The sequence below is a fragment of the Cavia porcellus genome, unplaced genomic scaffold (genome assembly GCF_034190915.1).
Source record: "Cavia porcellus strain 051 isolate PalLab524CR breed Dunkin Hartley unplaced genomic scaffold, mCavPor4.1 scaffold_11, whole genome shotgun sequence".
Classification (NCBI taxonomy): domain Eukaryota; kingdom Metazoa; phylum Chordata; class Mammalia; order Rodentia; family Caviidae; genus Cavia; species Cavia porcellus.
In genome coordinates this window covers 54,443,080-54,469,114 of record NW_026947494.1, presented here as the reverse complement: position 1 = coordinate 54,469,114, position 26,035 = coordinate 54,443,080, and the positions used below count along the sequence as shown (strand labels likewise).

Here is a 26,035-nt window from a genome sequence, read left to right as displayed (position 1 = left end):
CTGCTGACTGAACAAAGCAGAGGATAATAGCCTCTGGCTGAAGATTTTATAATCGAGACGAGACAGAGTGGGCCATGTGCATATTTAGAACAGTGATTGCATTGTGAATCACAACAGAAGTCCCACTTGTCAGTCACAAATGTTTAAGACCACAGAAAGGCATCTAATTTGGGACAGGGATCACAAAACAGATCTTTTGGTTTTCCCCATTTTGTCCAGAATACAAAGGACTGATGCCTGCTTTGTTCTAGGATGAAGTTTTACATTACTTTTAGGACCTATCTACTCATCAAAAAAGAAAGAAAATTCCTATCTGGAATCACTCTTGCTGCTTTGTGAAAGAAGTAACCTTAACTCCTAGCCATCCAATGGGGAAAGAAAGCAATATAAAGGTTATTATGGCATATTTTTGGTTTTATTTGCTAGCTATCACTTTTCTTCATTTATTTTTCTTAAACAGTGGTAATAAACAATATTAAGAAATGTGGCTCTTGTTTGATAGTACATCAATACTTAAAATATCTTGATTCTCTGAACGAGGCATTACATTTTTAAAGATTTGGTAGATACACTAGAAGATGTGGAAAACATATTTATGAGGATAATTGTGACAACATGGTTTATAACTTCTAAAGAGTGGAAACAAAAAAGAATTGCTTATTGATAGTGGACTGAAGCTGGGCACAGTAGTACATGCGGTAATGAAAGCCCTTGAGAAGCCATGGCAGGATTGCAAGTTCAAGGTCAGCCTGGACCACACAGCAAGACCCAATTTTGAAAAACAAACACACAAACAATAGGAGACTGAATAAAAAAATTATCATACATTTTTACAATGGAAGATGATGCAATCATTAACTAAAATGCAGCCCAGCTCCAGATACTAATTACTGATAGATAATGTGCAGGTGGGTAAGAAGCTACCATGGAAGCTGAGGAGCATGTATTCTTATATGAGTGTAAAACACCTTTGGAAGAATATACAAGAAATTGCAAGAGTGACTCCCTCTAAGAACTGGGCATGGAAGAGACAAGGTAGGAAGAAAAATTACTTGTCACCGTCTCTCTTTTTTGTATCCTATGAATTGTGATTTTATGTATTTTTTTCTCAGAAAGGTGTAATTAAATAAAATACAATAAAATATATGTTTGATAGATGAAATTAAGGTGATGTGGAATTAAAGAATTAAAATTAAACGAGGCATAAGTCTGAAGTCCAGTCTGTCCTTGTCATTGACTCTGGAACGCTGGTTTCTCTACTCTGTCACCAATCTAACTGGTTCCCATTCCTATGGAAGGTGGTCACAGACAATATGCAGCAAGGATTAAAGCGTTGGGTGCTTTACCTTTGGCCCTTAGTAGTAGTAATGGAAATTATTAACACTTAACGGGAGAAGAAGGGATCTGGACTAATTCTGGACCATCTCTGAATGAGAGTCATCTTAACAGTCTGCTTTCTAGACTCATGAGATGACCCAGCGCCTCGTTAGTATACAATACTTATTAGAAAGAGTTCCACATCACTCTTCTAATGACTATTGATTTCTAACTGATCACAAAAATAAAGTGAGCTTCTTTTTTACTCATTGAGTCTAAGAACTTCCTGGATAATTGGAGGTGGAAGAGCACTATTAGGTGCCACTGCTGAAATACTGGAAAGAAGAAAAGCTGTCAGTTTGTTAAAAATAAAAGATCATATTGACAGGCGGCATGGTAACTATTTAAAATCTTGTGACATAATGATCGAATTGTGTAACAGAGCCAACCAGGGTACCTTCCTACGGTAACTTATCTCACTGTATTATTACTTGGCTTCTCCACTTTATGGTGAGCAGCTAGAGTTTAGCATTGTTATTTTTTTGTATAAACAGTGGCAGGCAAAGTGCCTGAAACCTAATAGGTACCTAAGTCTCCAAATTGGGTTCCAAAGCAAGTTGAAAAGCAAGTTAAGACAGTGTTTTTTGTTATTGTTTTTCCTGACTAAAGTAAGGCACACTTTTCCCCGGAAAAATGCATATATCTATGTTATGGTTTTTATCTAGGTGTCCCCCCAAAGCCTCACAAGCTCAGGGAAAGTGACTGGATCATGGGGGTGTGAAATTTATTAGTGGATTAGTCCACTGTTAAATTTATTGCTAAACATGTTGAGTGGTATATCTTGGTCAAAGAAGTGGGTCAGCAGCAGGTATGTCTTGGAAAGGTCTAGCTCCCTTTCTCCTCCCTTGATCTGCATCTTGTCCGCCGTACAAAGAATAACTCTCTGTGCCATGCCACCCTAACTGGGAGGCAGCTGTGAACTGACACCTGTACAGACTGAGCCAAAATAAACATTTCTTCCTGTAAATGTGGGTGTTGTGTCCCAGTGACAAGAAAGTAACTAAGATATCACATATACAAACAAATTTAGTTATTTCCAGGAAATCTTGGGACACTGGCCCTTTCTGCACTTTTTAGACCTTGAAGCAAACCAGAAATTCTAGATTTAGAAATTCCTAGATTTAGAGGTTGGGGACACACCTCACTGGAAGAGGGCTTGGCTAGTATATATGAAGCACTGGCTTGGTCCCTAGCACCACAAAATGTCCTCAAATCCCCTAAACTTAGAATGTATAATCAAGAGAGAATGGAGAAATCTTTGTGAAGTACTCAATCTCTATTTTATTTTAGCACTCAGGATTGAATCCAGGGCCTTTACCCTGAGCTACATCCCTATCCCTTTTTGAGACAGGATTTAGCTAAGTTGCTAAATTGCCCAGGTTGGGCTCAAATTTGTGATTCTCCTGTTTCAGCCTTCCAGAGTGCTGGGATTATAGGGATGTATACCTGACTTTCATTTTTTTTCCTTACAAAAATCATGGGCTGGGGATTTAGCTCAGTGGCATAAGTGCTTGCCTGGCAAGTGCAAGGTCATGAGTTTCTTCCCTGGTACCAAAAAATCATGCTTCTTTCATCTTCATGTAGAAATTTTGTAAGGAAAGGGCCTTTTTCATGCAAAAACCTTCCCCTGGCTTGGGTGAACAGAATTTATATCACTTTTAAAAAATTTTTTTGTGGTGCTAGGGATTGAATATGGCTTCATATATGCTGGCAAGTGCTGTACCACTAAGATTAAGCTATATCCTCATCCCTATAGTTTCAGACTCACCTATTAATCAGATACTCTGCAGTTACTGTAGAAAAATGCATTTTATAGTAAAATTTTATAGCAAAATTTTTTATTTTTTTTTTGAGACCAGTTCCTACTATGTTATCCAGGCTGTCCTTGGACTCCTAATGTAGCCCAAACTGGTCTCAACAGTGTTTTTTCTGCTTCAAAGTGTTTTGGGGTTACAGATGTGTATCTCCATGGCCGGAGCAATAAGTAATTTTAAACAAGGTGTATGTATTAACTTTTATTAACTAGGCTCTAGCGATCAAGGGCTATGGAGGACAGGAGACAGACATGACTCAGGGAGATCACAGTACGATGGAGGGGATCCTGAGACACAAAATGAATCAAAATTTTGCCTTTGTGTATGAGTGATGAAGACAGTAGTGGGTGGGATGAGCAGAGAGCAATTGTAAATTCCTGAAGGGAAGAAAATGAACCTATATCCAAAACAACATTATTCTGAATAAAATGGATTTGGAAAAAACAATTTTAAAAAAAGAACATTATCCTAGTCATATATGGCTGTTAGTCTCCTACCACCATTCCCAGATTATCCACGAGGAGACTGCAAACCTCCGGATGAGCACTGGCTCTCTACAGATGATTAAGACAACACTTACTAAACTGTGAAGGCTCTCCTGGTGGAAAGAAGGAGCTGCAACCATGTTAACACCATTCCTAAGACTCAGCCTGTGAACATTTCACTGAATGATGTTTTTCAGATGAACATCGTATAAGGAAACCTCAAAGCTGACCTGACACCAATAGCTACTCAAAGGAGGATTCTCCTTGGCAACACACCTGGAAGCAATAAGCTATTTAAGAATACTTGTTAATAGCCATACAATGTATTCCTAATCAACAATAATCATTACATAGTGAAACAAAGCCTTTTTTCCAACTGTGTATCTAAGCTCTGAGGTCTGAAGTCAGAAATTAGCCAATTTTCTCTCCCATATTGTCCAATTATTTGAAAACAATTATTTGTACTTCTGAATTCATTCTCCAGACTGAACTCCTTCATTCTTGTGTATGTTTATCTCAAAATATCTTGAAAGGGATCATCTTGTCCTTGCTGAAGTCTGATGAACACACAGATGAATAATCAACTGTGATTGATCCTAACCGCCCTGGAGTCCAGAGGATTAAGTTTGTAACCTGGACACATACTTCCCCCAATATATCTTTCAGGTGTTCTACCACTGAGCTATACTTCCAGCCTGTCAATATACTTTTTTTTGTTGTTGTCTTTTTGAGACAGGGTCTCACTATGCAGATCGTTCTGGCCTTGAACTCACTTTGTGGGCCAGGCTGGTCTTGAACTCACAATGATCCTCCTGTCTAAGCCTCCCAAATGCTGGGATTACAGGAGTGCACCACCAAGCCTGGCTTCAGTACACTTTTAAAAGTTTTTGCATTCACTTCCTTAAGTACCACTATCGAGTAAAGTTTTACATTTTTTATCTAGCAATCAAATGTGTGTAATTTCAAAGTTGCTCTCAGTACCAAAAAAAAAAAAAAACCAAAAACAACAACAACAACAAAAAAAAAACAAAACCAAAAACCAGCCAAACAAAAAACCCAAAAAGAAGTTGGGGAGCGAGGGGGTTTTCATTATGTTTCCTAAGCTGGCCTGTAACTCCCAGGTTCAAAAGATCTTCGCACCTTAGCCTTCCGAGTAGCTGGAACTATAGGCAACCACTCCTGCACCTGGCTTTTAAATACCTGCTTTTGAAGCCACCCAGTCTGTGGTATTTTGTTTTAGCAAGAAAAACTAAAACAATATTTTAATGTACTTTTTAATGCAATTTTCTTGAATATGGAAAACTTTACTTGAGTATAACAGGAGTGAAAAAGTCATACACAAAGCAGCTGATCCATTGGGGAGGCAGGCTCTCCATCAACCTTTAATGCACACACAAAAGCGAAAGGCAAAATGGCAAAGTAGAAGAATCATCCCCTGCTAAGTTAAGGCATTTGCAAGTACAAAAACCACATCAGTAATTTTTCTTTCAAGAGCTGCTTTTCTCTCAGTTTGGTCTCCTACAATGCAATTTCTTGTCTACAGAGCAACAAATACCCATCTTCCACTCCCTTGCTTAGAAAGGCAAGACTTTAGGGGCTGGGGATTTAGCTCAGTGGCATAAGCGCCTGCCTTATAAGCAGGCAGTCGTGAGTTTGATCCCTGGTACCGATAAAAATAAAAATAAAAAAAAAGGCAAGACTTTGATCTAAGTAGCTCAGGTGATAATTCATCACCATCATAGGGAACATGCAATAGTGTTTATTAATAGAGGGGGAAAATGTATTTCAGGTGGTATAACATCAGGATTTTATTTTTCTTCTCTGTAGTATCTTAAAACCAAACTTTTAAGGAATCATGCCTACTATACACTAGCAAAAAGATGTTTTAAGACCTGCCCTTAGCAATATAATAAATGATGCTGGAAAAAAAAAATGAAACAAAATCAAACTAAAATAGGCTTAAATCATCTGACTAATCTAGAGGGACTTTTTTTTTCCCCTTGTCTTTTTGAGGCAGGGTTTCACTATAAAGTTCAAGCTGGCCTTGAGCTTACTATGTAGCCTAGACTGGTTTCGAACTTGCTATGATCCTCTTGCCTCAGCCTCCCAAGTGCTGAGATTACAGGCATGTGCCACCATGCCTGCCTCTAGTGGAACTTCCTTATAAATCCGTAAATCTGAAGCATGTTTGTCCACTTACAACTTATTTTTTTGCTTTTTTTTTTTTTTAATCGGTACCAGGGATTGAACTTATGACCACCTACTTGCAAAGCAGGTGCTTATGCCGCTGAGCTAAATCCTCAGCCCCTTACAATTTTTATGGTTATCTTCCATTTATAGTGTTATAATTGGATTTGAAATATTCCCCAAACTCAGGTGCTGAAGCTGATGGGTTTTTGGGGAAGTGATTGGATCCTGGGGGTTCTAACTTTATTAGGTGGGCTAATGCATTGATGAGATCACAATTTGACAGCATTATTGGAGGGACGGAAACTGGAGGTAGAGTCCAATAGAGGAGCAGGTTCCAGGGTACCGGGTGGGGGGTGGGCCTTAGGAACTGTATCTGGTCCTCTTTTTCCTTAACATGCTCTTCCGTCAGGATGCTTCGGTACCACAGGCTTAAAAGCAATACAGCCAGTCGACCTTGGACTGAAAATTGACAAATCGAGCCAAAGAGAAATCTTTCCTACTTAAAATTATTATTCTCAGGTATATAAGCTGACTAGCATAGAGTATCTCAGTGATAACTTTGTGTTCTGATGGGGGAGAAAGAAGAAGCCAACAAATAGCTACACTTAAGAGTTTCAAAAGTCATTATTTTTGAATTATGTTAGTGAATACCTTTTAAATGAGTATTTGATTGCACTGTGGTTCTTTGGTAGGTTTTAACTATAAGAGATGGTCTAAATAAGAAAGAATATTGTTGTGCTTTTGCTCTTCTATGCCTTTCAGTTTTAACATTAATATGTGAAAGAAATGTGAGTTCATTCTGGTGAACAATAATGTGACTTTTACACACTAATTTTTAGTTTCCATACAAAACAAGACTGAAATACCAGTTATCACAAAGAACACACATAGGCAACACAAAAAGCTGAAGAGAGTTTTTTCTTTTTTTTTAATTGGAGAGTAGAAAACAAATCAGGGCAGGGGAACTCATCACAGACACGGCTTTGGGGACAGTTACATGGAATTAGGTGTGGGAGGGAGAAGGCCCAGGTAACTTGTCTTGAAAGGATGGGTAGGATTTCATGTTGATGTTTAGGGTATCTGCTGGACATTAATCACCTTGGAATTCCATTTATGTTTCCATAGCTCTTGTTTTCATTGCTGTCTCTAATTTTATTATCCAATGTAATAAAATTTTATTCAGTACAAAGTCCATTTGGACTAAATCATAGAAAGGTTTATAATTTTGTTCCTGGCCAGCAAAGTTATACCTCAGGTGTGTCTTGGCAAACTACTGGGAGAACAATGTAGTATATGTTTACTTTTTGGAGGGTCTAGGGGTGTAACTAGGGTAGAGCAATGACTAGCATGCACAAGGCCCTGGGTTCTATCTCTAGCAATGAAAACAAAGCTTATAAAAATTTATTTTTAAAATTATCCTGTCTTGGTTTCCTCCTACAGAAAAAATAAGTACTGTGAATTTACTGGTATGCTGCAGACTTGGAATTTAGGCCCAGAGTTAAGAGGGTTAAAGAGAGGTCCAAAGGTTCACTTCAAATAAAAATAACCAGATAAAATAGGTTATTGATGAGCCTCTGCCCAGAGGTGGGTTTCAGCATATACATAACAGTTTGGACAGCTGTCCTAAACTCTGCCTGAATCTACTCTTCTGGATTATTATTATTATCATCATTATTATTTTACTTTTGAGACAGAATCTCACTATGTAATCTCCACTACGGTCTTGAACTCACTGTGTAGCCCAGGTTAGCCTCAAACTCATGGTAATCTCCCTGCTTCAGCTTCTCCAATACTAAGATTACAAGCATAGTACCATTATGCCTGGCTTCTCTTCTGGAATTTCTGAACTCTTCATATAAAATAGTCCACATTAGTGTCAACTCTCTTGCTGTGGCATTTTAAGACATTTTGTGGGAGGTGGTTATAAAATAGGCAATCATTACCTCTTATTAGAAATGAGAATCAAAAAAGACACCTGGGCTTACTTTAGTGGTCTAATTGGCAGCTACATCAGACAGACAATTTTGTATGCTGAAGTAGAATTGTGTCTGTAACACAAATCCTTTAATACACGATACAAAGACTTGCAATATACCTTAGGCTAGTTCAGTTAAAGCTACAAAAAACAAAAGCAAACGAAAACCTTTGGTACCCTGTAACTGAACTTCAGGGAATAAAAACAAAAAAAACCTCAAAAAGAGGAATATGATTTAAGCATGGCTGAAAGCTGGGGTCACGAGGCCTGCCTGGTATACAAACACACTACTGAGGCACATACTTCTGACCTTGAGGTATGCAGGTGAAAGAGAGGTCACAGCTTACTGCAGGACAGAAGATCAAAGTTGACACAGGGCTGCAAGAAAATATTTACCAGTGGACTGTGAAATCCCAAGTACAAAACTTCAAGATATAAGAAGGATCAAATTATATCATGTATGTGATTCAATTTAAAAATTCTGAGCCCTCTTACATTATATTATCTAGATTATAATAGTAAAAAATCAAATTACATTCATAGGAAACTTTTATCAAAAGAAATCAAATCCATTTTTATGGAATTTTATAGTATAATCATTTTTTAGTGGGTCTTTTCTTAGGCCACAGTATTTACAATTTCTTTTACATCTGTATAGTTTTTAAAATTGAAAAACAAAAGGCAGTCAATAGAAATCTAAGTGTTCATTTGCAAAAAACTCCCTTCAGTTTCCAGACCAGCAACACATGGTGATGTCGACTTGTCCTCCAGACATGGACGGCTACCAAAGATTCCAGCTCACGGAGCATGCAGGCCTCGACTCATTAGGAACGCTTTTTGGTTTGGCTCACGTTTCAAGAAATTCTGGAGCATTTCCATGCCGTCCAGAGATCCCCCAGGTTTCAGGATCAGGTTTCTGTATTTCATTCCAACCTAACAAAATAAAACATCATGCCTAATAATTCACAGTCACAACAGTTCTCCAAATCTCTAGACACTAAAGACAAAGGGCTAGGGATAAAGAGACAGGAACTTCCTCTTTGCTTGTCTACATGTTCTCTTCTGCCAACACTGCGGCTCTTTAGTACTTTTTAATTTATTTTAGTACCTAAGAGATTTGGAGTTTAAACCTGGTCTTTTGCTCTGTCATTTATTGCTGCCTTGTTTTGTCTTCTAGTTTCAGTAGTGAGCTGATAATGTGGGCAAACAGATAAGCAAAACATAGCCAGATGGACAACATAGCCTGTTCCTATTTGTTATTCCATCTCAAGTGCATTTTCAAAAGGGTCAGTAGAGCACATGTTCCGGGAGGCTCCAAACAGTGGTCCTGTGCTACTGGAAAACAGTAGCACAGCTACTGTCAAATGGTTCCTGCTGCTTTAATGAGGAATACATTTCAAAACCCAAACAGAAACAACTCTTTTTCCTTGTGGCTGGATGCAGAAAGAATGGCTCTAGCCCCACAGTACAGGGTGAAGCATTTCTGTTGGGGTTGGTGCTGGAAATGAGGACCTCGGTATCGTTGTCTTCGGGGATAGTCTCAACTTTGAAAATATCATAGTTTCTCTGCCTTTACTACACAAACTCATGAGCAGATAAAGTGAAAGAAAACAGTTGTTACTAAGTATCAGCATCATTCCATATTTTTACTTTCCTTTCCATGTCTTTTAGGGAACCAAGACAAGTCAATGCTACATAATTTCAAGTAAAGGAAATAGATCAGAGTACTTAAGTTTATGGCTATTGTATCTTTTGACCAACAGGACTAATCAGCTTTTTGAGGACAGGAAGGGTTACAGAACTGCCAGAAACTAACATAACCTAATTTTTAACTTAACAAGATTCTATTTGGTACAACCATTAGAGATAAATATAAACTGTAAAGGAAAATAAAACATAAATGAAATCCACCATTTTTTGGTAAATTATTAAATTTTTATAAGTTATTAAATTGTCCACAGAGTGATAAAATCAAACCTTTTGGGGTTGTCCCTTGGTTATAAATGGAATTTTTTTTTGCAGCTAACATCTAACTTTATGGTCTGGACACTGGTCAGAAGCGAATAGCCAAACCTAAGTTACCTTTTCATAAACTCTACAGTGGCACCGTCCACTTGAAATATAATATGAAGTTGGCACGGTGGTACATGCCTGTGATTCCAGCATGCTGAAACACTGACAGAGGAAGTTTGAGCCTTGTCTAGGTCACTTAGCCAGTTTAGTAAGACCTTGTCTCAAAAGGAGTTGAGGATATAGCCAGGCACAAAGGCACTGGGTAAAATTCCTAGTATTGCTTAAAAAAAAAGAAAGAAATAAAAATATGAAGGCATGTATATAATCTTATATTTTACTAGCTATACTTTAAAAAGTTAAAAATCAAATAAATGAATCTAACTTTTTATTTTACTTTTGGTGGCAGTGGGATTTAAACCCAGGCCCTTTTTACTGAGCTAGGTCTTTTTTGTTTTTAATTTTGAGACAGGCTCTCACTGAATTGCTTAGTTAAGGCTGGGCTTGAACTTGATTCTCCTGCCTCAGCCCCTCCAAGGTGCAGGAATTACAGGCATGTGTTACTATGCCTGGTTGTGAAATTAATTTTAAATTTTATTTTATTAGTAAATGTTTGTGATACATAGTTATCAGATTCAGTTTGGGGATTTGATATATATACATACTGCATTTTGATTTCTTTTATTCCCTCTATCCCCCTTGCCTTCCCAACTTTTAATAATAATTATATATTTTTTAGGGATACTGGGAATCAAACTCATGACCTCACACTTGGCAGGCCTTAATAACATATTTTATTTTATTAAAATAAAAAACCTGGTAAAAACCAGGCAAGGTGGTACATGCCTGCAGTTTCATCATTTTGGTAGGCTGATGTGGGAGGATCACTTGGACTCCACAAGTTTGAGATCAGACTGGGCCAACAGTGAGGAACCCCCCCCCCCACTTCAATTAATAGACAGACAAACCGCTGTATATATAATGTTATCATTTCCATGTGTTCTTCAGCTGCACCAGCCTCATTTCAGCTGCTTAGTGATTAGGCATAGCGAGGACAGTGATGGGGAAACTTTTAGAGACCAAGTGTTCAAACTGCAGCCCCAAACCCACTTATTAATCACAAAGTGCGAATGCTGCAATTAAACCTGAATGTTGAGGTTTTGGTTTAGAAAACACTACTGTTACCTGATGTTCTGCTGCTGGGGCAACCTGGCTCACCTGCCAACAGAGAGTCTCTAGGGCCTACTGTACCATGCTCACCTGAGGTTCACCACTACTGGCCTCGGGTCTGGGGCAGAGCTCTTCTAGGAAGGCTTCTAAGTGTTTTAGAAAAGTGTTTTGGAAAAGGCACATTTTCTTCAAAAGAAGAGGACCTTTAATCACTGCTACTGAACCTTCTTAAAATTCTGGTGATGAGGATTTCAAAGTAGATTACTTAGCTTTAGGAAAAATACACCAAAACACAAGAGTGTCATTTCTTTTGTAGTCTGCAGCAATATTTCTGTTTTAACAGCAATTTAGAATCTAAAATATGAGTGTGTCTATTCATATCATAGGAGCATATCAGAGCTGTTAGGTCCAATCCTTCTTTTTCTTTTCTCCTCTAGGTGTCTAAATTTGACTGGCATTTTAAATTAGTGGGTGGAGCACGAAAACACTAGATTCTCTGGGTGAACCCAGAAGAACATACAGAATGTGAATTAATTACAAAAGTATTTTATATTGTTTATTAAGGAAAACTTAAAATATATACTGGCAGTAGAAGCAATAATATAATGAACCTTCATATATTTATCAGCCAAGCTTAATAATTTAGGGATACTGGGAAACTTGTCCATAGTATATCCCTTATTTACTAAACACTGTATTTTCACAAATATTATATGAACTGAAATGAAAAGCTAAATAGAAGATTAAAAAATCACTCCAAATACTAATATCAAAGCATTTCTCATCTTACATAAAAATTGTACTTTCAGGAGGTAAAGAAAAGCAAGCATTTGAAGAATTATGTGGTCTTGTAAAGAGACAGTGTGTGATTCCTTTGCATGGCAGAGTCCTTCAGAGCACAGCACTGCTTAGTGTCACATCATGTGGCTCACTACAGCTCCAGTCTTCCTCTGCTTATGGCTCCAAATAAGCTGATTCAATTTCCTGAATTACAGAGGAACGGCCTTTTAATAGTTTCATTTCCTTTGCAATGAAGTTTTAAGAAGACTGTGTGAGCCATTTTGTTAACAGAATGCTGCCCTTGCCAAGGAAAAAAAGTAATTAGTGAAATTTTGTGTTTTAGGAGGGCAACAGATTCTGTAGGTGGGAGAATACAGTCTGGGAGACATCTGCCACAGGGGGAAGGAGCCTCACTCTTAAATTGTTCAACTCTGTTTACACAATAAAGAAACTTTAACTGGGAGAAAGGCAGGAAGAGAAGCCCTAAAACAATAACATTTTCTGATTTCTAACATCCTTTGGAGGATATGCACGCTAACAATTGCTATAAATTCTCCCATGAAAAAAAATCAGCATCAGTCACCTCTTGATTTGAATCCTAAAGGATTTCTAATACTTGTGATTTGTAACGCAAGACCAGGACCAGATTTGAATCTTGCCTCTGACCTCAGCTCCGTGATCTTGGGCCTAGGTCTCCTTAATGGTAAAAGGGAAGGCCTACCTCACTGTTTGGGGTATATAGCCATTTCAGTACTTTGCCCACTGCCTTGTATAATTCCCCTGCACACAGTGGTATTCAACAAATCATTTTTTCGCCCTGCAGTACTGCAGATTGAACCTAGGACCTTCACACTGAGCTACATCTCCAGATCCTTCTATTTTTTTTTTTTTTTTTAATTTTGAGAAAGATCTCACTAAGTCACTCACTAAGTTGCTCAGCCTGGGCTTAGACTTGTAATTCTCCTACCTCACCCCCCAAAGTTCTGGAATTACAGGTGTGAGCTACCACGCCCAGCAGGTACTCAATAAATCTTATCCCTTCTTTCATTTCCTCTCACTCTGCCTCCAAATGCTGTTACTCATATATAGTTCAGGGAAGTAAACGCATTCCTGGTTTGATGTTGTCCTTAAAATTACTTTTGGTCCCCTTAGAGAAAAGCGTAAGAGACCTTATCTTCACTATTAGTAAGACACAGAATGTATAATTCAATATGAATATTAAGTAGGAGAGACAAGGTACTCACTTTACCTAAGAACGTGGATATTTTGAGGCAGTGTTTTAATAGCACTCACAAATATCCAAATTAAGGATACTTATCATTTATTAGAAATGAAAATGTAAGTGGGAAATTGATTGGGTCTCCTGCTACCTCTGGCACCTCTGAGGCAGCACAGACAAGCTCCTACTGCCTCTCAACCCTCTGACACTGGGGAGCAGAACCAGGCTTGTCTGATTGACAAAAGCAAAAGGCAGTGGAGCAGGGAGCTCTGACCCAGGACAGGTGATGATGAGCAGGTACCTAACAAGCTCTCACCAGGCTGTTTTAGAACTGAACTTTGAAACCTTCCCCTCCTAAGTCTGTAACTCCCCTTCCATAACACATTCTTTGTTTGCTACGAGGGTGGGGAAAGCGTGGGTGGAAAAAAATACCTTTGACAATAACACTGGAGGGAGAGAAGACAAGGTTGGTGCAGGTAGTCAGGGAGATGAAAGTAAGAATAGTACTAATCGCTGTCTGACTGGACGAGGCCCCTGGAAACCTTGCACAGAATTCCAATTTGTGAGGATAGCAGGATAAAGCTTTACTTAGAGGGGAGGGAGGGAGACGAGAAAAGTACTTTCATTTGGAATATGTATTAGGGGCACAGGGCTGTGAAAGGCCTGGGGGCTCGCATATGTACTATAATACTTAAACAGTTCTGAAGCACAGAAGGGGAAACAAAGGTAAATAAAATAGTTTCTTTTACAAGATCTTATTTCTTAGAAGAGGAAAAAAAATGTAGCATAAGGCAGAGTATTACAGATCTAAAAGAAATATAAAGAAAGGCTATGGGAACACAGGAGGAGAAAAAAAAGTTTCTACTTGGTTGGGATTCAAGACTTAGAAGTTCTAGATTTGTAAATATTCATTCAGGAAGAATCAAGTATCTCTCCTTCCACTGTTCATTAAATCAGGCAAAACTCAAGGCTGTCAGGAAAGGTGGATATACCAGAACAATCAGCTGCTGAGTGGCGGAACAGGAGAGGGGATACAGAGAAGAGAAATGGATTTGAAGGTCCATTTGTCAGGACCTTCAAGAGAGAAAATTCCTGATTCTCTCTTAATGACACATAGTGACTGGCTTATGATTCTGTTTAAAGAACACTGCCATGCTTAACTCACATTCTCTCAGCACACATTTTCAGTTGGGCAATTTAATAATTCCTCATTTTTCTATGTATGTTCTATGTAAGATCTAGCTACCTCCTTACGGCATTACAGACTGAAATGGTCACACCTTCCTATCTTGACTTCCTTGCTAGTTCTGAAGTGACATTTGTATTTCCTGCCCACCCCACATGAAGGAAACAAAGGTTAGCAATTTCTCTAAATGCAAAAGGAGAGGAAGATAATTCTGACATAACAATATAATTGCCACTGAATCCACAATTCTATTATCTCTTAGGAAATTTTCCCACAATGAAGCTGCCTTATAAAAAGAAATAGCCCTAGTTAAAATGTTCCCAGTTTTTCAACCCTATGATTATCTGTTGGATTTTGAAATTACATTTGGTGACCTTAAAGATATCCTTAAAGAGTTTTTAGGGATTGCTGGAAGAGTTAATCTCAAGCAGTTCTGCCATGGTTAAAAGTAAATTATGTCTGATAATGAGACAACTTCCCCATGTTCTACTAAAAACAAACATTTTAGGTGACATTTAATAAACAGCTAAAATGTATCTATGAAGAATAATATAAAACTTATACATAAAGACACAGGTAGCATACTTTTAGGCTCCAACTCTGCTTGCTAGGATCTGATCTGGTTCCCAGAGCAGACTCTGGACTCTGAAGGATGGCAAGAGGTTATAAGAGAAGCCTGGAGATGTGCTTCTGTGTTGCATGACCAGTAGCATTCATAAAATACAATCCCCTGGCCTGCAGCCTCCCTGGTGCCTGGGACAAATGATAGCAGACACTGATTCCTGAAGGGCTGTTCTGCCGACTGCTCAAAATGAAGTGAGCATACATCTGCCATCCGGGAGGGTGAGACCCTGAGACAGAAGAGTGAAGGATATACTGTAATTGTTTAAATCAAATTGACCGGTAATTAGACCACAAAATTTGCTATATATAGAGGGCTGGGGATCTAGCTAAGTGCACAGGTGCCTGCCTGGTAAGCATGAGGTCATGAGTTCGATGCCTGGTCTACTATAGTTGGGACAAGTGTAGTAGAGTATGCCTATATGTCTAGTACTTGAGAGGCTGAGGAAGGAGGCCTGCTGTGAGTTCAAGGCCAGCCTGGGGTACATAGTGAGTTTAAGGTCAGCCTGGGTACATACACATAGCTGGACGCCATCGAAAAACCCAAAACAACCTCCTCCAAACAAACACACATGAAAACAAACCCCCCAAAACAAATATTCCTGGTTTTGTACCTAGGGAAGAAACTACTTACCGAAACTAAAACAAGGCACAAAATCTGAAAACACTGAAAGTGATACTATCACTCGTAGTGTTGGAACAAAATTAGTGTGACTTAAGGCTCTAAAGAATGGTATTTTTCTATACATTACAACACAGGTGTAATGATCTAACCTTTTTGGCAGAATAGGAACCGTGTCCCAGGAATCTTTAGAATGTATTCAAATTCATTTTTCCCACCTCTTTTGTAGTACTGGGGATTAACTCAGGGCCTTCACATTTAGCTACTTCTCCTTGTTAAGTGCTAAATTATCCAGACTGGGCTTGAATTTGCAATCCTCCTGCAGCTTTGTAGAGTACAGGGATTACAAGCGTGTGCCACCAACTCTGGCTGTATTTACATTCTTTAAGTAACTCCCTGAGTACCTATTTGTAAAAAGAAAACCAAACAACCTACAAAGACAAACAATACACGATGGGAGGCAAAGGTTCTAGTATCTGCCCTGGAGTGAAGGGTGGAGTTCAAAGAGCTTCTTGGTTTTTGAAGCCAAGTCCACTATTGTTGTGACAGCAAGAAATGACAGGATACTTCATAACATTTGAAAGGAAAGGAAAACAAAGTCAAAAGAAAGGGATTAAAGCCAGGCTCAAGACATAAAATGTATAATAGACCGCACTGTTGAGTCCAGAATTTTAATAATACTGGAAACTTTTTTATATCATCGTGAAATAGCTTCAAATTGCTGGGATCTTGCTTCCCTATGTTCAACCCCAGCTCCTTTGCTGCAGTGAATAGTATGGCTGCCTGCCAAGCTGTGAAGTTTGAGAATAAACATACAGAGAAGCCTAATACTGGGATTCTTTATGTTGGTCTTAGGAGTAGCCTGGGACCTGCTGGGACCTGTGATTTGGCTGCTACCTTGAGGGCTGCAAGAGCAGAGGGTCCTGGGGATAGGGTCCAGAGTGGACACACAGAGGGGGCAAATGAAAAAGCTGAGCTGCGGGGGTGCACACCTAGCCAGGAGGCCGGCCAACTAGGAGGAGCCAGGAAGATGTCAGAACTCACCTTCACTCCTTTAGCCTTGGGTCTCTAAAACATTCTTTTTCAATTTCTAAAACAGCTCACGGACAGGGTAAAAATAAAGAAAAGCCCCATAAAACATTCAGGAAAAAGTTAATAATCACTCACAAACTTCCCTTTCCAAAATAACCACTAGAGAACATTGTAATGTGCTTTCTCCCTAAGTGTACTTTAAAATAAAGATTTGCATCCTACGGTATAAAATATCTTATAATGCACTTATTCAGCTTACATAATAGTTATATCAAAAATTCCATACATGGTGTTGCATGCCTATACTCCCAGCAATCAGAAGGCTGATGCAGGAGGATTGCTGTAAGTTTAAAGGGAGCCTGACCTACATAATCAGACCCTGACTTAAAAACAAAAACAAAAAAGCAAACAAGCAAAAAAGACAAAACATGAAAAACAAACAAACAGAACAAAACAAAAGCAACAACTAAAACTCACCTAAAATCCACACCAACAATACTGCAAACGTAAGCAAAAGCTTACTGAATGCCTTCCCACATACCCAAGTCCATTCTTATGACCAGATGACCTGGTTCATCTGGAAGACTTCACACATGAGTGAGTTTGAAGAATGGGAGGATTTTTGAGAGGTACAGACAAGGAAGACATCCATTTGAGGAAAGAGACAGCAATAAATGTGTGGAGGCAGGAAGACCCAAGGGAATACACAAACTTGTGTGACACACAGAGAGAACTGGGCACCAAGGAAAGGCCTTGACAACCAGGCTATGGGCTGAGAACAAAGAGAAGGATAACAAGGACAGAGACGTAAAGAAAAAGGTGGACAAGTTCCCTGCTGTGGTGGGAAAGTGGTTAGTAGTATCTTTGGAGGGAGGACAACTTTCGAGTCAGTCACTGAGTGTAAAGCTGGAAGTTTGGACAACTTTTTCACACCAAGAAATCATGCTGTAAAAGGACAATAGTACCGGGGTTAACATGGTTCATAGCAAGTTTTCTTCTAAGACAGCAAACAAGTGAGGCTTGGAGTTAGAGACATCTCTTCTGTGACATGAATAAGCAAGCTAAATACAAGATGAGTCTCCTTGGACTAAACTTCAGAACTCTAGAATGCTTCAAACTCTGAAACTCTTTGAGTCTTGATATAACACTTAAAAGGTTTTGGGTTTAGGAGCAGTCTGAGTTCAGAGTTTTGGACAAGGGTTGTTCAATCAATAAAATCTATAGGAATATTCCAGAACCTGAAAAACTTCAAAGCAAGAAACTGTTCTGGTCTCTAGTAGTTTGGATAAGAGACACGCAACTTGTCCTGGAAAAGATGAGGGTACTTCCAGTGATCTTCCCTGTCTCCCTCTGTGTGCTGAGGGTGGCACATGGGCCCTCAAGCATGCAAGTCAAGCACTCTATCATTAAGCTACACTGTCCCCAAACTGCTTAAAAAGAGAGGACAGATCATCTCCTAACAGAGAAGAGGAAGTAGGGACTTACAGGATATTAGTGAGGGGACAGCACAACTACAGAATAACCCTGAGTGATCAGTGCAGGCTGGAAAGCATGACTCTGGAAGGAGGGCAGTTAATGGTGGCATACAATCTTCCCTTGAACACTGAATTCCGAGGGCACCTTCTCTACTGGAAAGGAATGAAAGGCTAGATAAGGCTGAAGGTCCTGTGAGAACAACAGTCAGTACTGTATACTTTCCACATGATAGAAGGAGGCTTAAGGCGACCTATCAGACAGGTGGGGGTGGCAAGGGATATGCGGATACACTAGAGGTGTTTCTTTAGGGAAAATCAGGGAAGGAATGGTGGTCTTCATTACATATGTGCAAATACTGTGTAGTTGAGAAGTATTCATAGAATAAACCAGTTGACTGAAATAAACACAGATTTTGATAATCCATTTTCTTATTTCAGAATTGAACAATTTAAAAACAAAGAGAAAAATGTATCAACTTTAGAAATAATCTGACAGCTGAGTCTTCAGTGAGCACCAAGACTGGAGGGCCATAACACAGCAAGGTTTGGCTGGTTGCCACTTAGCAGTTTACTCCTTGTATGGGGAGGACTGGCTTAGGTTAATGGTGCAGCTTAGATTACCCAAACGCATTTAGGTTACAAACTACACAGTAGGTAGAGTAGTGAGCCACAGAAAAAGGGCGCCTCCCACAGAAGAGGTACGAAGAATATGTGTAAATATCATCAAAACACAGGAAGACGATTTACATCAGGAAGACGTCTACCTTTCTTTCCCAAATCCTTATAAAACTATAAGTCTGTATGGCACATGTCAAAACTAGTAGCTATAAATTCTCAAGTGCATAAACAAGGCTTTGAATTTTTAATTACGCAATATACTGGAATGTTAATAAGCAAGAAAATGCAGCAGGCTTTTTTTTTTTAACCCTATAGAATTAGAGTTAATCACTTGGACACTGCAACTTAATGATGTATGATAATTTGAGAAGATGCAAGACCTTAAAGTTAAAAGCTGTTACCAAACTTTTTACTCTAAAATCTAGATGTCATAAATATTTTACATTAAGGGTTAAAAGGAAGAAGACAACTACAAAATTAACAAAAGAAAAAGAAGTACACACAATACCTCTGGATTCATTATCCCTTCTTTTTTAAAACAGCTATAAAACATGTCCATGGAAAATACTTCGCTCCAAAGATATCCATAATACTGGCCATCATATCCTCCTGCCAAATGTCCAAAAGTAGCAGGCATATTTGTGCCTTTAAAAGAACATACATTTCAATCAATGTGAGAGCAAGTGTTAATTACCAGGTTCTCAGCTAGCTAAGATTTCTCTTTAAGGACTCTGTGGGAGGAGAGAGTGAATGATAGGATCTCACCTCTGGTACTTGGGTTATGTGTACCCTTGGCCAAGATGTTTACACAACTCTCAGCCTTACAGCTGGTTTCTGCCTAAGCTCAGGAATGCCTAACAATAGTTTCAGAGGCTTTGTTCACACCCACCAGGTAGTTTGGTATTCTGTCAGTCTTTTTTAACCCTTAAATATCTAGGTGTTTTAAATCACTCTAAGACTGTACTAACCACACTCTTCCACTTTTTTTTAGGTGCTGAAGACTGAATCCCAGACCTTATACCTGCTAGGCAAGTGCTCTACCACAGAGACATGACTCCTAGCCCTTTGGCACCATTTAACTATCTAAAATGTCTCAGAATAAAATGGCACTTGTTCTAAATGAGTTCTGAAACAAAACTATTTGAAAAGCAAAATGATTTTACCAAGTCAAACTATCTTCCAGGCTACCTTAGGAAGGGGTGTGTCCAAATGGCTTAAAGAGTTGCTCCATGGCTTAATATAAATAGGTTACCAAAGGAGGTGAGGAGGCTACAGAGACTCAAATGACTATCTTTATCTTTATTATCTTTATAAATATAGCTGATTCATTTTATAACAATTTTCTCAGTAAAAAAAAGTCACCTTACCAACTACCTACAAATACAGAAATACACATATACTAATGAATCCCATAAGCTTCAGGCTAGAAACTGGCAGTTAAATGTAACTGATTTCAGAATCAGAAACAAAATTCATACTTCTGTCTCAAATTTTCCCTCCTGCTACCTTCTGACTGAAAATCAGAAGGAAGTCCCAGTGCATTCAGGCAGGGAGGGGCCAGGAGGTGCTGACAAGTTTTGTGAAAGGCTCTATCAAGGGAGCAGGCCAGCTGCTCATGCCTGGTTACACTAAAATACTGTGAATCTGGAACCACCTTTTCTTCCAGTGCATTTGGACAGGATACCTTGTGAGGGGATAGTATGCTTATCTGAAAGACATGGCCTGATCACAGAAATCAGAAAGAAGCAAAATTGGGCCTGAGTAACTCCATTACCGCTGTAGTGTTAGAAGTACTCCCTATGCTTCACAGGAAAAAGGAGCTCAAGAGTTGCAGAATTTACGAACCTGGAGTAGCTGCGATACCTAAAATTTCTGTGCAATATTTGGCATATTCACTGGCAGCATCCAGTGATGGGTTGGTGTGGAGAGACTGATCAACTTTGCTCAAGACAATCTGGCGCAGAGTCAGAAGACCTAGTAACATAAAAATGAGCACATTTTGAAGACAGAACCATATGACCTAATGTGACAAGATCACAGATTTCAAAAACCAATTTCAGTAGAACTCACCATAAAGTGAGGATCAAGACATCGCATAACGTTTACAACTTAAAAGAAAAATTTTTTTTCTTAGATACATCCCAGAATTTTTTGTTCCAATATACTTAGCACGCTTTCTTCTACTTATTAGCACTCATGGGGCACCATTATCATTAAAGGGAAAATAAGGCTTCTATGAAAAGCAGCCATCCATTTTACATTAAGAAATACTCATTTCTTTTTCTAAATTTAGAAGTCATACCTGTGTTGACCAGTCTAGAAGCAACAAGCTTTTCAAGCAGATCGTCTGTAATAGGACTTCCATCTTTATAATGCTTTGACAGTCTCCTGAGGGAATCAATGTCCCACACCCAATTTTCAAGCATTTGTGATGGCACCTCTACGAAGTCAGTTTCTACATTTGTTCCACTAAATCGTGCAAAATCAGTCTAGAAAGGAAACAAAGGTATTTTTTAAAGCACTGAATGAAAATATGTGATGAAATATAATTAAAAGCTCACTTAAGGCAAAACCAGACAACTGTGCTTTTGAATAAGATGTTAGAATATTCTCAAGAAAAGGTAAAGTACAAATACAGCATTCAAATAACACAAAAATCAACTTTCCAAATACTCCATATTGAAGTACTATTTTTTTTATTACAAACAAATGTGGAAGAATCAACAAGAAGTCCTAACTTTAAAAAAAAATCAGTCTAAGCTAACAAGCTTTAAAATTTGAAAGTAAATGTGTTTTGAATTTTTTTATTAAAATGAAGAAAACCATAAGACAAGTTGCTTGCTTTTGTTTACTCAATACATGCCTCTCTGGCACACTCATCCCTCTATTGCTTAACTGTTCAAGTTTAAATCAATTAACGACTTAAATTACAACATCACAATCTGATACCCACTGTGTGTGTTCTGAAGTTTTAAGTCAGTGGTTCTATGATAACCATGCTATAAAAAATAAAAATAAAGTCTCTTCAGTGAGAGTTAAGTCTGTAAATTACTTGTTAAATGGGGTGGGTTAAATACTGTAGAAAAAGAGAAGGAATATGTTTAAAAGTTAAAGTACCTCTGATAAAAATAAAGGACTGATTCTAAGGGCCTCCACTCGGAGTTTAAAAAAGGAGACCTTCAAAAATCCAGTTGGATACAATGGTGTATGCCCATAGTTCTACCTACTTTCGAAACTGAGGCAGGATTGTTGAGTTCAAGGCCAGTCTCAGCAATTTAGTGAGACCCTGTTGCCAAATAAGAAAAAAAAAAGAAAGTGGGCTAGGGATATAATTCAGTGGTATAGTGCCTCTAGGCTTAAACCCTATTATCAAACAAACAACTACCATAGCAAAAATGAGACAAATTTAGTAAACTGAGTCAGATGTCAGAAAAAATGTAGAGCTAGTAAATGTAGCTTACTAGATCAAGCTAGTATGGTCGTCCCTTCCATCCTGTCCTGTCCTGTCCCGTTCCACCCCTTTTCTCCCCTCCCCTCTCAACTCCTCTCCTTTGTCTTTTTGAGCCGGGGTCTTGCTATGCAGTTCAGGCTGGCCTTGAACTCACTTTGTAGCCCAGGCTGGCCCAAAACTCATGGGTAGTCCTCCTGTCTCAGCTTCCTTCGTGCTGGGACTACAGCATGGGCCACTACTCCTAGCTTCCTGGTTAATTTTTTTAGGCTAGTGTTTTACAACCTTCATGCTGCTCACAGAACAGCTGTAAAACTATTGTTGGGACAAGAGATTCAGCACTGGCTGGACTAGGTCATGCATAGAAAGGGAGCTGCCATTCTGTTGTCTATCTCTGAACCTTGGTCCTGTTTTGCTCTTCAGATGCCTTACATTCCAACCTTCTCTCCCTGACTTCATCATCCCAGGGGCTCTTACCAGGAAATAAAAGGAAGAGGGACTTAACTTCTGAGAAGGAGCAGATGGAATGCCGAATCAGCAGTAAATAATGAGTATGCTTTTGGCCCAGGGCAGAAGGCACAGATGTCAAAACACCACTGTACATTCTGCCTTCCTATCTTTATGCAAAAACATGTTTCACTTGACTTCCCACTGTAACTGCACTGATTCTAGTTATGAAGAGCTGCAAATTCTGGAGGGCTGAGGGAGGTACTGGAACTAGGTTACCTTTGCTGAGAACATCTCACTAAGAAATCCTTACAAAAGCTTGGTCTACATAGCTCAGTGGTACAGCACCTGCCTGGCAAAAAAAGAGGTCCTGAGTTCAATTCCCAGTACCACCCCCCCAAAAAAAATCTTGCAGAGAAATAACCAAGGATCCCCAGAGTCGTTTGCCTCACATGAATATGCCATATTCTAACACTGCATCCTGCATAAGAAATAAACAGTAACAGCCACTGTGTCAGACACTGGCTCAGGCTCCTTACATGAATCATCTCATGTATTATATCCTCAAGCAATCATGAGATAGAATTTTTTTTTTTTTCAGACAGGATCTCCCTCTGTAGCCCAGGCTGATCTTGTACTCACTATGTCACCCAGGCTGGTCACAATTCACAGGGATCCTCCTGCCTCAGCCTGCCAAATGCTGGGGATTATAGGTATGTGCCACCAAGTAGCTGTAATATAACTGTCATCTCCATTTTTGAGATAAAGAAACTGAGGCATGCCAGAGACTAAAGATACAACTAGGATTTGAATAAACTGCTATCTTAACAATGAAAGTATTATGCATCTTTATCTTTTAGACAAATGGGGAAAAGGATTAAATTACATTGTCTCCCTTGGGATTAAATTTAGAGGGCATTCTATTCTTGAGCTACATCTCTAGCCCTTTTTATTTTTTATTTTGAGACAAAATCTCACTAAGTGGTCTAGGTTGGCCTTGGACTTATGATCCTCCTGCCTCAGCCTCCTGAGCAGTTGACATTATAGGTATATATATCACCATTCCCCAGTTAAATGATAATATTTCAAAATGACTAATCTTCTTAGAAACCATTTAAAAATGAAAGGTCTTATATTAAACTTCCTCTTGATGTGAAGAATTAAAGTGAGGTTTCAGTGTGGTTCTTTAGAATTTTGGTAACTTCTAAACGCTAAAGATTTTTCAAAGATTGAATGTAAGCCTGAGGTGCAAAGGCCAACCTCTGTAACCAACTATCCTAAATTTGGGATTCTGTAATGTTAATTGCACAACTTTTTTTTTTTTCAAAGACCCAGCCCAGGACAGCACTCATTCACATCAGTCAATTGCATAATTTTATGCAATTTAATTAGTTTTTAAACAGTTACTAACAGCAGATAAAAGCAAAACCATATGATCTGCTAGCGCATACAACAAAAATGTAAATGATATATATCTTGCTTGTAAAAGATGTTTCAGTTTTTTTCACTTAATATGTTTTAATTATAAGGTAAGAATATGAACAAAACATTTAAAAATAATCTCAGTTATTGTAAGAGACAATTTGACCTCAAGAAAAGTTTAATTTTATGGAAAATTTAAGTTGGACAGTTTGTTCATATGGTTGTTAAGCCATGCTTAAAAAAGAATCTGGCATCTATGACCTCAACACTTGGGAGGCAGGATGATTACTGTAAGTTTGAGGCCAGACTGTATTACATAATGAGACCCTGTTTCAAACACATGGAACAAAAAAGCTCCCAAAACATAGCAGTAAAACTAGTTTCTATTTTGAGATAACTGTGCATAAAAACAAATAAAATCCTGAAGCAGAGTAGGTAAAAATGGCCTAAATGTCAATGCACTTTCCTTCACTGAGAAAGGAGACGGGGTGGAAGCTTCAGAACAGCACAGGGGTACGATGCTAACAGAGTCCTGCTCTAGGAGATGGAGTGACTTAACCTGAACACGAACCTTTAATGTCAAAGGGGCTGGTTGGAAAGTCACAGATGCAAGCATAATCTGAAAATGAGTTTCAGTCAGTTATTTTTAGAGAAGGAAGAAAATAAACCCCAAGTAACAAAAAGTATGAGTTTTTGTGTGTGTGTCAGCTATTCAGTGTAAAAAGTAAACAAGTAAATACTGTAACACATGAGTTAAGGGTTAAAATAAGAATCAAGACAGTTGTGTCATGCAGAGTAGAGAAGAGAGGGCTTATTCTACCTAAAAGCCAAGTGTGGGGGGGGGCAGCTATCAAACAGATGCACAATGTATTCTAAAGAACAAAAGGAAGTGTTTGCAAGGAGTAAAAGCTAAAAATAGCTCTATTGCTCACTAACTTCCCAAAAGTCAGTCAGTGGTTGCTCTGTAAGCCCTTTGGGGAACATCATTTAAATATTTTGTCAAATGAAGAGGACAAAGAATCTACAAAATTCAAAAGCTAAATTTCCTACAAACAGCTAATTCTGAAGACAAAGGAACACAGCCACCGCTGCGTGCATCTGCGCAGCCCGCAGGCAAGACCCAGCAGAGTTTGCACCTCACATGCAGAACACAGCAGCTGAGTTATCACTTATTACTGGTCATGGTGCTGCCCAGCATAAGTAAAATACAATCCAAAGAACCCTGTGAGGTGCTTTATAGTTTTCAATATGATCAGTCTGGAGGCGAGAAAAATTGTAGCTTATGGGCCATAATAACTATTAATGCTAATATACTTCCTACATAAAAAAACCTGAATATTGTTAAAAATAAAATGACTGGAACAAATCCAATTAACAAATAATTTTGCAGATTATAATTCAAAAGATTTTAGAGTATGTTTGCTGAAGGAACGGTCTTGACAATAAAGTCCTGAACAGTAACATAAACTTAGATGCTTGTTTCCTTAGAGGTTCTTCAGAGGAAAAAATGGTCTAAATGAGATTTTTATTATCTTTTAAATGGACAAAGGGATGCATAAAATATACTCCATTATAATGGACTTTTACAAAAAATGACTTGATGCTATAGAGACTGACTTATAAATTTACATACTGCACTCACTAATACAAACTGAAGTAAAAATGTCCTGTGAGTTTTGCTGTATTTTAAGGCCAAGTAGAACTGGGCATGGCAGCGCATGCCTGTAATCCCGGCACTTGGAGGCTCACATAGATGGGTCACTCAGTTTGAGGCCAGCCTGAGCCATAGCAAGATCTTATCTAATTAAAAAAAGCAGAAGTATTACAAGTTATTATCCCAATTAAGAAACTGGTTGCTTCTAATGGTGGTTCTTCTTACTTCTCCTTCTCTTCTTCCTCTTCTTCTACTCTTCTTCTTCTCCTTCTGCTTCCTCTCCTCTTCCTCCTCCTCCTTCTTGTTCTTATTATTATTTTGGGTTTTTGAGATAAGGTCTCACTTTGTAGTGTAGGCTGGCCTTAAATTCAAGGTAACCCTGATATAGCCTCTTGAGGGCTGGGATTAGAGGTCAGCACCCCCTTGCCCAGTGAAAGTAGTAATATTTTTTATGATAGCAAATTTCAATGAAAAAAAAAGTAAATTGCTG

General features: G+C 38.6%; 1 protein-coding gene across 2 annotated transcripts in view; it reads right to left on the bottom strand.

Annotated features, from left to right (window-relative positions):
- Positions 1-6,771: 6,771 nt before the first annotated feature.
- Positions 6,772-26,035, bottom strand: part of Nln (neurolysin) — a 96,579-nt gene continuing 77,315 nt past the window's right edge. For both annotated transcript variants that reach the window (XM_005000285.4, XM_003462682.4), the window contains exons 10-13: positions 20,877-21,063; positions 20,420-20,548; positions 19,083-19,219; positions 6,772-8,774 (exon numbers count right to left, since the gene is read on the bottom strand). In XM_005000285.4, the coding sequence (XP_005000342.1) occupies positions 8,640-8,774; positions 19,083-19,219; positions 20,420-20,548; positions 20,877-21,063 (588 nt within the window). In that variant the 3' untranslated portion in view covers positions 6,772-8,639. The remainder of the gene's footprint in view (positions 8,775-19,082; positions 19,220-20,419; positions 20,549-20,876; positions 21,064-26,035) is intronic.